Source organism: Mya arenaria, chromosome 3, assembly GCF_026914265.1.
Source record: "Mya arenaria isolate MELC-2E11 chromosome 3, ASM2691426v1".
NCBI lineage: Eukaryota > Metazoa > Mollusca > Bivalvia > Myida > Myidae > Mya > Mya arenaria.
This window is the reverse complement of record NC_069124.1, coordinates 72,008,352-72,021,493: the sequence shown is the minus strand read 5'-3', so window position 1 is coordinate 72,021,493 and position 13,142 is coordinate 72,008,352. Positions and strand designations below refer to the sequence as shown.

General features: G+C 35.1%; 1 protein-coding gene across 1 annotated transcript in view; it reads right to left on the bottom strand.

Moving 5' to 3' along the window:
* Nucleotides 1-13,142, bottom strand: part of LOC128227477 (focadhesin-like) — a 194,284-nt gene that overhangs the window by 102,314 nt on the left and 78,828 nt on the right. Inside the window, exons 4-5 of the mRNA XM_052938054.1 lie at nt 10,201-10,355; nt 9,780-9,881 (exon numbers count right to left, since the gene is read on the bottom strand). Coding sequence (XP_052794014.1) covers nt 9,780-9,881; nt 10,201-10,355 — 257 coding nt within the window. The remainder of the gene's footprint in view (nt 1-9,779; nt 9,882-10,200; nt 10,356-13,142) is intronic.

Here is a 13,142-nt window from a genome sequence, read left to right as displayed (position 1 = left end):
CACCTACAAGTCTGTATCTGCCCACCTACAAGTCTGTATCTGCCCACCTACAAGTCTGTATCTGCCCACCTACAAGTCTGTATCTGCCCACCTACAAGTCTGTATCTGCCCACCTACAAGTCTGTTTCTGCCCACCTACAAATCCTTATCTGCCCACCTACAAGTCTGTATCTGCCTACCTACAAGTCTGTATCTGCCCACCTATAAGTCTGTATCTGCCCACCTACAAGTCGGTTTCTGCCCACCTACAAGTCTGTATCTGCCCACCTACAAATCCTTATCTGCCCACCTACAAGTCTGTATCTGCCCACCTACAAGTCCTTATCTGCCCACCTACAAGTCTGTATCTGCCCACTTAAATGTCTGTATCTGCCCACCTACAAGTCTGTATCTGCCCACCTACAAGTCTGTATCTGCCCACCTACAAGTCTGTATCTGCCCATGAACAAGGCTGTATCTGCACACCTGCACATCCGTATCTGCCCACCAACAAGTCTGACTATCTGCCCACCTACAAGTATGTACCAGCCCACCTGCAAGTATGTATCTACCCACTTGCAAGTCTTGTCTGCCAATTATCTAACACTCTGACAGTAATAAAGTTTCATTCATATAAAATTTCATTATATTTTCTCTTAGGGAATAGGTGGCTGTACTTCATGCAGAATACAACAGTTAAGATACTCTATGTCAATATTAGGTGATAATTTACCAGCAACGTCCCCAGTGCAAGCAGATTGAATGTACGTTTATTTCACTTTTTGACCTCTTTCTCACCAAAAAACCTGCAAGCCCCCATCACCCCCCGAAGGACCTGATTTTACAGGCCATTAGGACTCATATCAATTATTATAACAATGGCATGGACAAGACAGACTACTTTCTGAGACCTTGTTTGCTTCTGTGCCTTTAACCATTTAAACTTTCTGTATTAACGGTTCCAGTCTGAAAGCTATGTTCTTTCATGGAGCCACTTGAGACAAAGAGACATATAAACAACTTTTTATGTCTCATATCTCACTTATATAGCAATCCCTCTTCCCTTACTGACAGGTCAGAATAATTTTATTACTTTGCATATAACAAAAATTGTATCCTGTTTCATTTCAATAAATATTTAACCATCACAAGAATTTTTTTGTGTCATCAAGAAAAATAGGCACACAAAATCTTGTTTGGGTCTACTCTTTATAACTTCAATGGAACAAAATACACCCATCCTTATTTTAGGACACTAAATTTGTTGATAAGTGGTTAAACATTAAGCTAAGTTTAGAGAGCGACACAGTCAAGACAGGTTTTGCCACTTCAAGGGTCTTAACTCTGGAGTGACTGAGTTATCCAACCTGACCAAGATATTCTGCCAATACACATTTTAACCAAGCTTGGTAATGATTGGACAAAGGCGTCTAAGTACAAGACCAGTTTTAGTTCATATATATATATATATGTATATAATTAAAGGGCGATTACTCTTAGGGTTGGTTATCAAATTTGCCCAAGATATACTCGGCAAAAAAAGTCAACGTATTGTATTCCCTTGCGATTTTTCCAGGCACTTTAACTATTCAATAATGATTATGAATTTTATTTAAAGAAAGTACTTTTTAATTTGAACAACTGCATGTATATAAAAAAAAAATCATTGGTCATTCACTTTATGATAATACTGTTAGAAATGGATAGGGGTCTACAGTCAAGTCACAAAATGCACTTGTTTTTCAGATTTACGGAGACATTGCATGACTTGTTTTGTTCGCATAATTCGCTCTTTCTTCGTTACATAATGAGAATTTCGTTTTGAATTAGGCATAAGTTGTTTTAATTGTGTGCGCTCAAATAGCTTTTTTTGGTAGAAATGATTCGTAATCATCTATCCAACGACGTTCGGTTAAGTGATGTCGGATTTAAAGAAGCGGGATGTAACGTAGAAAATCATTGCAAGGCGCTTCAACGTTAACTTTGCAACATTTTATCGCTTAAGGCAACGGTTTCAAGCGACAGGGACCGTTTGTGACCGTTTGTGATTTGCCACGGCCATGGCGACCCAGAGCCACTTCCGGCCAGGAAGACCGATAACTTAAATAAACGTTGCTAGAAACAGGTTTTTGTCCAGTGTTGTGTTGCATCATACTCTCATGGCGAGGCGGGATCCAGATGCGGAATTTATTCGTTTCATGCATATAACACTACAAATCACCCTACTAAGTGGATTTTCAAAGGTTTCTTGAAGAGGAATGTAATGCGATTCTACAACAGAAAGTTAAAAAAACACTTTTATTAATCAAGAGCCAAAATGATTGAATGCAGGGGCAATTTCGGGGATATACACATTACAGTGATGTGCTTGGTTGTGGAACTTGCTGATGATTTATGACAAAGTTGTTGAGCAGACAACATACTGGACTCTGCCCATCAGTCCATCCCCGCAAGTAAAACTATAATATGGCCAATTTATTAAATGGCCGTAAAAATATACTGAAAATTAACTGTAAATCAAGCAAATATGAAAATTGTAATCCACTGTTTAAGGATTCATATCTGAAGAAACAAACAGTTCAAGACTTAGTTTTATAAAGTTATATTCAGCAGATTTAACATAGCAAAATCACTTCAATAAGAAAATTTAAGTATTTCATTAGTTAAAGGGCAATAACTCAGGTGGTACTGATCCAATCTCTGTGTGCACCATCACACTAGTGTTATATACTCATTCACATAAGTTCCATTACTTGTGGGTTCTTCATTGCCTTATCCTACAAATGAATCTTTTGGCAGACTAGTGGTGGAGAATTGGTAGCAAATAAATATGGTATCATTGCTAAAATTGCAAAAAATTGTTAATAATATAAAAAAAAAACTTTCTTGAACAGAATATGTCTACAATTATCTATCTTTGAGAAATCACTCTTCATACAAGTGTTATTAATTTTATTGTATCTTTTCCTGAAGTGGCTCCTAATGGACAACCTTTTATCTCCCATGCAGGCAAAACTTGCACACACTTCATAGTATAATAGCATAGCAACATACAGAATAGCCCAATAGTCATTTTGTCATTCACTTGCAAATGTTTAATTCCCTTTCAAATACTTCAGGTTCACCCAATTTCAAGGGTGACATTAGAGCATGCCAATTATTTAATGGTAATTCCAAGACCTGAAATTCATGTTCAACCTAAGTAACAAACAAAAATATTTTTTTAACATTATGCATAATATGTATGAGACTCAAAATATAGGCTTATAAAAGCCTGACTTGATCTAATAATCTGCTACCAGTTTACATTTTATCCAATTACTTTTTATATCTCACTGACTTAAAATAGGTTGGCAATAGGTCATTTTAAAAGACAATTGTCCATTCGCATGAGCCATATTGGTTGTGAAGGTAATCCCATTTTCAGCTGATTTAAGACTATATTGCCATAAGCAGGTGACTTAGAATGGATTTTAGTGGTCCCTACTGTCTCGTAGAGATTTACGGCAGAATATTTTAGTCCTGCTGTGACTTGTAGCCGGAAACCATACTCCATCAGGGGACACATTTCGCCCAGTCAGCATCACTTCTAGTTATTACCTGATAGCTAATCCAGATGAAATTTTATCAATATTTATCATCTTTATGTATTGACCTTTAGTTCTTTTTTATGATTTTTTCCTCTTGAGTACACTAAGAGAGCCATAACTTCATAAAGGCCATTATACCTGCCTTTTCTCACTCTATTTTGAAGAATACCGTACATTTCCATATTTTGAAATTCACTTTAATGATATCAGGGGAGTGTTCCTAATATATTTTTAAATTGAAAAAGAAGTGATAATAAAATTATTTTTAACATTTTTGCCTCATTTTTTTCTACTAGTTTATATCAAAAAATGATTCTAACAACATTAATTACCGTGCATCAGAAATGGGTACATACAAATGTGAAGTTTCATTAAGATAACACAGTTGGAGATTGTCAGTTTCCATTTTAACTCATCAATTGTATATCATGTGTTTTCATTGACTTATAATAAACAAATCCAAAAGACAAGTTATTTTTCAACTCTATGAAATAAAAGCTTTCCTAACATACTGCTCATTTAAATCACATCCATTTTCCATTTTCTGTGAAATTTAGATAAATCAGTTTTACTGTCTAGGAGAAAATAACTGAATGGGTTAAGATCATAAAATTTTTAATTATTTTACTTGTTCTACCCATATTTTAATTTTGAGCCATTTTAAAGACATACAAACATATTTTAAAGAAATATTTATTTTACTTTAGATTGGGCACCATTCAACTAATCTCTACTCAAAGAAGTGATTGGTGGTACGGGTCAAGCCAAAGGTAAACAAGAGGGCCAAGATGCTCAATATCGCTCACCTGAGTAAAACTTTATTGGTGCTCTAGACATTTTTTATAATTAAAAGCCATTACTCTTGAGTGACAACTGTGATTTAAATAGATATTGAACTAGTCAAAGGCATTATGCCCATACACATTCTGACTAAGTTTGGTGATAAATGGACAAATGCTTGTAAGGTTAATGATCAGACAAGAGCATTTTTTATTGTATTAATGATCAGACAAGAGCAATTTTATAGTATTTCTATTACTAAAGGGCAATAACTCCTGAGTGACAAGTAATATGGATGGTTATCAAAATTGTCTAATATAGTATGCCCCTATACTTTCAGACTAAATAGGGTGATTGGGCAAAGGCTTCTAAAGTTATAGAATGGACATTACCTATTATAGCAAATTTCTATATAAAAGGGCAATACTCTTGAGTGACTTCAGCCATATGGCTGGTTATCAAACTCCTATCCAATATCATGCCATACACATTCTGACGAAATTTTGTCATAACTGGACTTGGGTTCATTATATGAAGATGTTTCTATAAATGTAATCAAATCAACATAGATGGAGATTTGTAGAATGACTGACTGGGAGTAACAAAAATATATGCAATTTAACAGTTTCATTAGGCAGTATGTTTTGGTAGCACCTCCAATAATCAAAACAGAAAAAGGCTTTTAATTTTCCTCAACTGCTTCTGATTGACTCCTGGACAAGATTAGAAAACATGCCCCCAACATAGAAGCTGGTCAACATTGAACTTCTCAATAAAGTGCTACTTGTGGCCTAAAAGGATTCTACCAGAGTCCAGTGTATTCAGACTGAAAAAGGGAAGTATTTTCTAGGCTGTCAACTTGAGAATATAACACCAAACAATGTTACTAGAATCTAGCACCAGACTTCAGATCCCCAATGGCAACCATCATTCTTCTGAATTTGTCATCTGAAGACCAATAATAGATAGGTCAGATAACTATCCAATGATCTTTCACTCGAGCTGGATTCTACAAAGCAAATATTATATCTGCTGTTCTGTATGATTAAAATGAAAAAATAATGTTTTGTCCGTGGTTCCATTGTTTACTTCTATCAGATCCATGAAGCCCAGCAGTTCAAGAAAAAAACTCATATATCATAGTTAAGAAACAAGATCACATCTAGAAAACTATCCCCTGAAAACATTACATGATTTATCACAGGCCGTATTTGTTTGAAACTTGTTATAGACAATCACTCTATTGCCTGCCTGCTGGTAGTCCTATCAGGAATACACAGATCTGTCCAGTTGTGACAGTTTTAATAGATTCGCAATTTTCCATGACACATCCACTGTAACATCAAGACAGCCTGACATCATAGTTCTATGATGGTGCACTTATCAACATCATGTAAATGGAAAAAATAAGTAATGATACATTTCTGTGTTACATACTAGGATTAAATCATCTTTTATTATTTCATTTTATCATGCTGGTGAGAACTAAGACAAACCACAAAATCAAAACCATTTAGAACATCTACACCAAATGCAAACTATCATCAACCAACTACAATGATAGCATGGTCGTAACACTACTCATTTACTAATTGATTGGTGAAAGAAAGGTACTTCAATGAAGGTGCACTAATCAGAATTTACAGAAATAAGAAGTAATTAGACAGTTGTTTTTGTAATCAAAAACTTGATTTCTCCCCCTCTGCACTTTGTCTCAATATGGAAAACATTTGTGGCAAATTATTTCAAATTCTTTCAGGGGTTCAAGAGATATGATGCAAATATGAAATGTAGTCATATGACCTTTGACCTCTTAGTGTGACCTTGACCTTGATCCGAGCCAGTTGTAATCTGCACACTGCTCAATATGGTAAACATTTGTGGTCAGTTATTTCAAAATCCTTCATTTTGTTCAAGAGAGATGGAGCAGACACAAATTGTGGTCATATGACCTTTGACCTCTTAGTGTTACCTTGACCTTTAACCAAGCTGGCTTAAACATGCGCTTTGCACATTATCTCAATATGGTGAAAAATGTAGCAAACAAGTACAAAAGTTGCTGCAAGATGCAGCAATTGGATGTTAGCGCGGGCCAACTATTGGTTATGCAAGTCTTTATGTAGGGTCAGAACGAAGTAAATAAAGTAAGGGCTAACATTGATTGTAGATGTCAGTGAATTAAAGTTGATTAAAAGATGACAGAATTGGGCTGTTGTTTCTGAAAATAAAATAAAACGTAACACAATAACAATTGTACAACTGATGGTATATCTGTGCCAGAAACCATAATTGTATCAAATAACTTTATTCATGAACTGTATCAATATACACACATTTATAAAATACAACATGGCCACAGTGGTGGTTTTCTTTTGGAGTGGCTGATATGATAGCTGAAATGTTAAATATGCCAACATGATTTGGTAAATTCTGGGCAAAGTTCGAAACGTTGAGAATTAGTACTTTGGTGAAATGTTGACTTTAAACAAGAGTAGCACCAAAGGTTTATCAAAAAAACTAATTAAGGACATCTGCTTAAAACAATGTTTACTTTTGGCTAATAATCTGCGATACAAGTTGACCGGTATAATATTAAGTTTTACAAAGCCACTGTTTCTAACTGAAAAACACATAAAACTGTTTGCTTATGTAGCAGAGTTCAACACAATTAAAAAAATACATTTAACATAAACTAAAAGAAGTTGCTTATCCATGAGCTGAAAGAAAGAAATGTGATCATCATTATTAAAGTCATTTTCTTTGTTCTGTGGCGTAGATGATTTATAGGCATGCAGGATGGAACAAGAAAACTGTTTTAAGAAATGTGCGAAGTGTACATGGTACTAAGTGTGAAAAAAAACCCACCTTGATCCTGAAATGAACATGCTCTTAAGAATGAAATAACATAAATAGTGGTTTAAAAGTATGTGGACACAGAGTAATGACTTAGAAAACAGTGATTGAAAAATAATCATATTATAAGCTTTTGAACATACTTAAGAACATATAATATACGGACACAAATTGTAGTCATATGACCTTTGACCTCTAACTGTGACTTTGACCTTGAACTGAGCTGGCGGTTACATGCTCTCTGCACATCTTTTCAATATGGTGAACATTATAGAGGGTTATTTCAAAATCATTCAAGGCGTTCAAGTATTATGGAACAGACACGATATGTTACGGACAGACAGACAGACAACTTGAGCACTTAAGTGAACTTTGGACAATGGATCCTATCTAAGCCTGATGCAAGCCAACTTCCAACAACTTTAAATGGTTAAGTTCACTACCAGTGTCTCAGTCAATGTTTGCCAACAGAGTCCAACTTAGGCACACTTTGTACAACTCAATCAACTTAATCAAGTGTTCAAGAATGTTTACAAACGGAGCACAACTTACACCAAGGTTTATTCCAAATGTCACCAACATTTTGTTAATTTTCGAACAATGATAACATTCGCCAGCTAACAACAACTTTATAAATTTTTACTTGAAGTTTATGGAAAAATAAGACAAGGCTTAAAAATTTCTGTCATCAAAAAAATGCATATAACCCTAAATGTTAACTCAATGAAGAGTCCATCTATTCATTAATTGTGTTAATAATGGTCAAAATATTCATTATATGTGTTTACATTTTTTATAGATAATTATATTATCTAATAAATGGTGTCAATGATGAAATATTAAATTCTTTTATTTCATCTGTGAATGCATTTCCAAGATGGAATTGTAACATTTCTTTGAAATGTCATAATTGCATTAAATCAAAGGGTAATAAAATGCTGGAATCTATCTAAAATTTATTACCCCTATCATAAAAAAGACCCATCTGGATTAAAAAGCCGACAATTGATGTTCTTGTGTATAATACACAGAAATATGTCAGGAATATCCGGTGTCATCCAGCTGAGAGATCCAGTCCAGGGTGTCTGTTTAACTTGATTACCCCCTCATAAAATTGTTTACAAAAAAAAGCTGATAAAATGATTTTCCGGTATGAATAAAAAGATCTTGATCATACAAAATGCTTGCACAAATGTGTTTACTTGACCTATTTTACGGCCGAAACTATGATGGACATCTATCAGCTTCACAGAAAATTTACTCATCATTTTCTCATCTACTAATTGTTTCTATTGTTTGTAAACAAAATATTACCTTTAAATAAATATAATCTCTATTGATTTTAATGGTAACTGAACTGAAGTAATATATCTAATGATTTACGCATCAATGAATTTGGGGGATTTTCCATACAGTACTTGGCTCGTGGTCTTAATACGTCACAATGGAATATCACACCTGTGATTGGGAGTATAAATACCTTCTCATTTTAGCAGACGATATTTTCAAGGGAAAATCAATACACAAAAGGTTAAATTTTAATTTTATAAACATCCAGGATATTGTTTACAAAAAGAAAGATGCAAAATTGAAAAATTGAAATGACCCTATTGAAATATGCGGGCCATGCGCATACATCCAGTAATGGATACGGTCGGCCAGATGCGTATACATCTGCTAATGAGCTATGTCAGCCTATCTCATATACATGCGCTAAAGGGTTAATGACCCTTTTAGCCTTTAAAGCAATCCCAAGGCAAGACACATGAGCTTCATACCCAAAAAAAATGCCTAACTAATTTATTGAGTGAAAACTACTTTTCAATTTTTCATTCAAGTGACCTTGCCCTATCAACCCATTAAGTAGTCCCAATGTTCATATCCATATTCTGTACCCCTAGAACAATCTTATAAGTAATGGGCCTTCACTTCAGCTACCTTTACATTAAGTCTTATCACTGTTCATCAATGATATTTTAAGTAAACCAGATTTTCTATTTTAGCAACAGTGACCTTGACCCTGAGCCCACAAATCTCAAAAGCAAACCCAAGCTACCCACATATGCTACCTACACCCCAGGTCTCATCACTATCCATCAACGCTTACTGAAGTTTTTGAGCGATAACCACCTGATGACACCCATACAACAGGGCTGTCCATCTTTAAACATGGTTTATTAAAAAGATTTTCCCATCCATCAATATTATGCCATTAGCATATTTTTCTAGTATCAAGAGTTGATATCTTGCCTAGTATGTACCAGTAACTGATTCATGTCTAACACTATTATTAAATAACCCATTTCCTTCATTTTCCAAAGCATGGACATCCCAACCTCTAAAATACCGTAACAGTAATTTTTAATTGGCTGAGAAGATCATTTGGTGTTATTTCTTAAGTTAAGCCTGCTTACAATCTGAACGGAACCAGTATAGCATAATGTGAATGTCAAAAGCAGTTTAAGGAACAAGTGGTAGATTATCAGTAAAAGACCTAATTACTACCACAATAATGGAACATTTCTAAAAATGATAACTCTAGAAAACAAGAATCATTTCCTTTTGCCATAATGTTACCTGATCTTGTATGGGCACATGTATGGTTCTGCAAGCGATGTTTTCAGCATATACTGCATAACGAGGAGTTCACCGAGACTGGGGACAATCCCAGACACATTCCTGGAGATCAGAAAATAAACTATAATGCATTTGACTCTCAACTAGCATTTCCTTAAACATATAATGTTATAAATAAACTTACAAAAATTCCAATGCCATTACAAAGAGATATTTAGTCTATGCAGAAATTGCTATCGAGACCAAGTGATAAAGACAATTTCTCTAAAAACGGACATTTTAATGGGAAATAAATAAAATGTTTTGTGATCTTAATCTGAATAAATGCTAAAGGCAATAAAAATAAAAAACGGGAATATTCTGTGGTGAACATTTATCCACAAAGTCTATTTATATAAAGTCTGATGGACCAATCACATACTTGGCTGCTGGTATCTGGTTAAGAAACCCATTAAGAACATAGCTAAACTCGGCCACACCCTCCTGAACCAGCTGGACCAATCTGCTGCTGGCATGCTGGGCAATACCAAGCTCCTGAGAACCAGTGCATTGCCACAGTAATTGACCCTCAACAGTCTGAAACGAAGGATTGAAGTAGTTAATACTCTCAAAATAAAACTATTAAAGCTTAAAGGGGCTGTACTCTGTATGATGAAAAAAAGAAGAAAATTGTTGAAAACTGACAAACTTGGAATCGATGTGTACTATGCATTGAAACTTACTAACTGAAGTACCACATAGTTAACAATTGATTTATTTTTTCGTATATTTCCATTAAAAAAGATTACTAGGTATGTCTACCTAGTAGAATTCATTCCTTATGCGTGATTGGCTAGTAGATGTTATCACGTGATATTACCAAGTTAGGTATATAGCTTAAATATTCCAACCGGTGAGGGTAAGCCTTCGTAGCACAGTGGATACAACACTGGATTGCAATTTTGGTACCAATGGATATCTAGATACTGTACAAGTTTCATCGCGATACAATCAAAACTGAAGACTGTATCGTGTTCACAAGCAATTGTTTACAGACGCACGAACGCACGATCGCACGGACACACGGATGCACATACTACGTACACATTACCATCGCATACGCTCTTCTGGCCTTTGGCCAGTAGAGCTAAAAATGCTATTGTGTATACAATTAGTTGTGAACACCATACAGTCTTTAGTTTTGATTGTATCTCAATGAAACTTGTACAGTATCTAGATATCCATTAGAGCTCGGTTCCTTTCGGAAACCAGCAAGATCCGCCCATGAATGCCTAGATTATGGGCCATGAAAGTTTTAAAGAAATGCTTTCTATTTTTAGCCAGGTCTGCATGAGCGAATTCTATTTTTAGCCAAGTTTACATATACATGTAAATTCAAGTCTAGAGTTAAGGGAGACAATTTGCAAGTCTAGGATTTTGAGAGACAATTTGCTTTTTTGCTTCTGCAGTTGATTTTGTGAATTACTCTGCTTTGTTCTTGTTGAAAGCCCAAAGGCCATTTTTTAGCTTTAAGTTCTGTAGTTTGCGCATTCATTATTTGAAAACTTATTTGTTTGGACTGTTTTATAATTAGGAGCCTACCAGATTTTATGTGTAAATGACTGTATATAGCCTTGTGTGAAATAGCGCATGAACTGTGTGAAGTGCAATCGAATATTGAACAATACTTTTTGCGCTATACAAATGTATTTGTATTTGTATTTGTATTCATCTTAACAAAATTGGTTGTGAATGTTTAAGTTATGCACCTGGTGTTATTACTGGCCACACCCAGGGTTCACAGGTTGGGTACACATAAATCTGGAAAGGTTTGAAAATCTTTTTGTGTGTTTGTGCATCCATCTCAGCACAATTGATTGTGAATGTTTGTTCAAATTGATCAATGTTGTCCTAGGATGCCCTTGACTTTGACCTTTTGACCAACTTTTTTTAACTTTTAAAAGTACAGAAATTTTTACTATGAGTACAGTTTTGAAAGCATTTTTTTTTTTATCAGATGACTTTTACTTGGCACATATTAAAATAGTTCATGCAACTAATCTGCTTACAATACTTTATGGGCTCAGATGTTGAACGTGCTACGTTTTCAGGTAACCCAAACACAAAACATAAACTATATGTCTGTTGCCTTTTACCCATACATACATGCCCTGGATTGATATGACCACAAAAGCCATGCCAGTAGAGCATAGGCCCTTTTGGGCCTCTTGTTGACATTTTTAGCTCTACTGACCAAAGGCCAGAAGAGCTTATGCAATGGTAATGTGTATGTAGTATGTGCGTCCGTGCGTCTGTAAACAATTGCTTGTGAACATGATACAGTCTTCAGTTTTGATACTTGTACAGTATTAAGATAACCATTAGAGCTCTGTTCCTTTCGAAAACCAGCCAGATCCGCCCATGAATGCCTAGACTATGGGCCTTGAAAGTATAAAAAAATCAGTGCTTCTGTAAACAATTGCTTGTGAACACGATACAGTCATCAGTTTTGATTGTATCTTGATGAAACTTGAACAGTATTTAGATATCCATTAGAGTTGGTTCCTTTCGAAAACCAGCCAGATCCGCCCATGCATACCTAGATTATGGGTCTTTAAAGTATAAAAAATGCTATTTTTAGCTAAGTTTATTTTTAGCCAAGTCTTCATGAGCAAAGTCTATTTTTAGCCAAGTTTACATGTAAAGTCACAATTGCTTGTGAATGTTTGTTCAAATTATGCCCCTGGGGTCATTACTGGCCATGCCCCCGGGTTCACAGGTTTGGTATAAATTGGGAAATGTTAAAAACTTTTTTGTCTGAAACAGCTATGCAGATCCTTGCTATTTTGAACAAGGCTTAATTTAGTGGTCAACTACCATGGTTGTTCAAATTATGCCCCTTGGGTCCAAACTGGCACTGCCCCGTGGGTCACAAGTTTCCTAGAGACTTATTTAAGAAATATTTTCAAAATCTCCTTGTTTCAAACCACAAGGCCCATACCTTTGATATTTGTTGCGGAGCATCATATGATGACCGCCTAGCAAAACATTTCAAATTATGCCCCTTGGGCAAAAACTGGCCACCACTTTTGACTTACTTTTTAATTTTTAAAGCTACAGCAATGACATTTTGACCATGTGTACAGTTTTGCAAACGAGCATCAATGTTGTCCTCGGATGTCCTTGACTTTGACCTTTTGACCAACCTTTTTTATTTTTAAAGCTACTAAAATTTTGACCATGAGTACAGTTATGAAAGCAAATATTTTTTTTCCTCAGATTACCTTTTAGACTTTACTTGGCACAATTTAAATAGTTCATGCGACTAATCTGCTTACAACACTTTCTGTCCTCAGATGTTGAACTTGCAGCATTTTCAGCTAA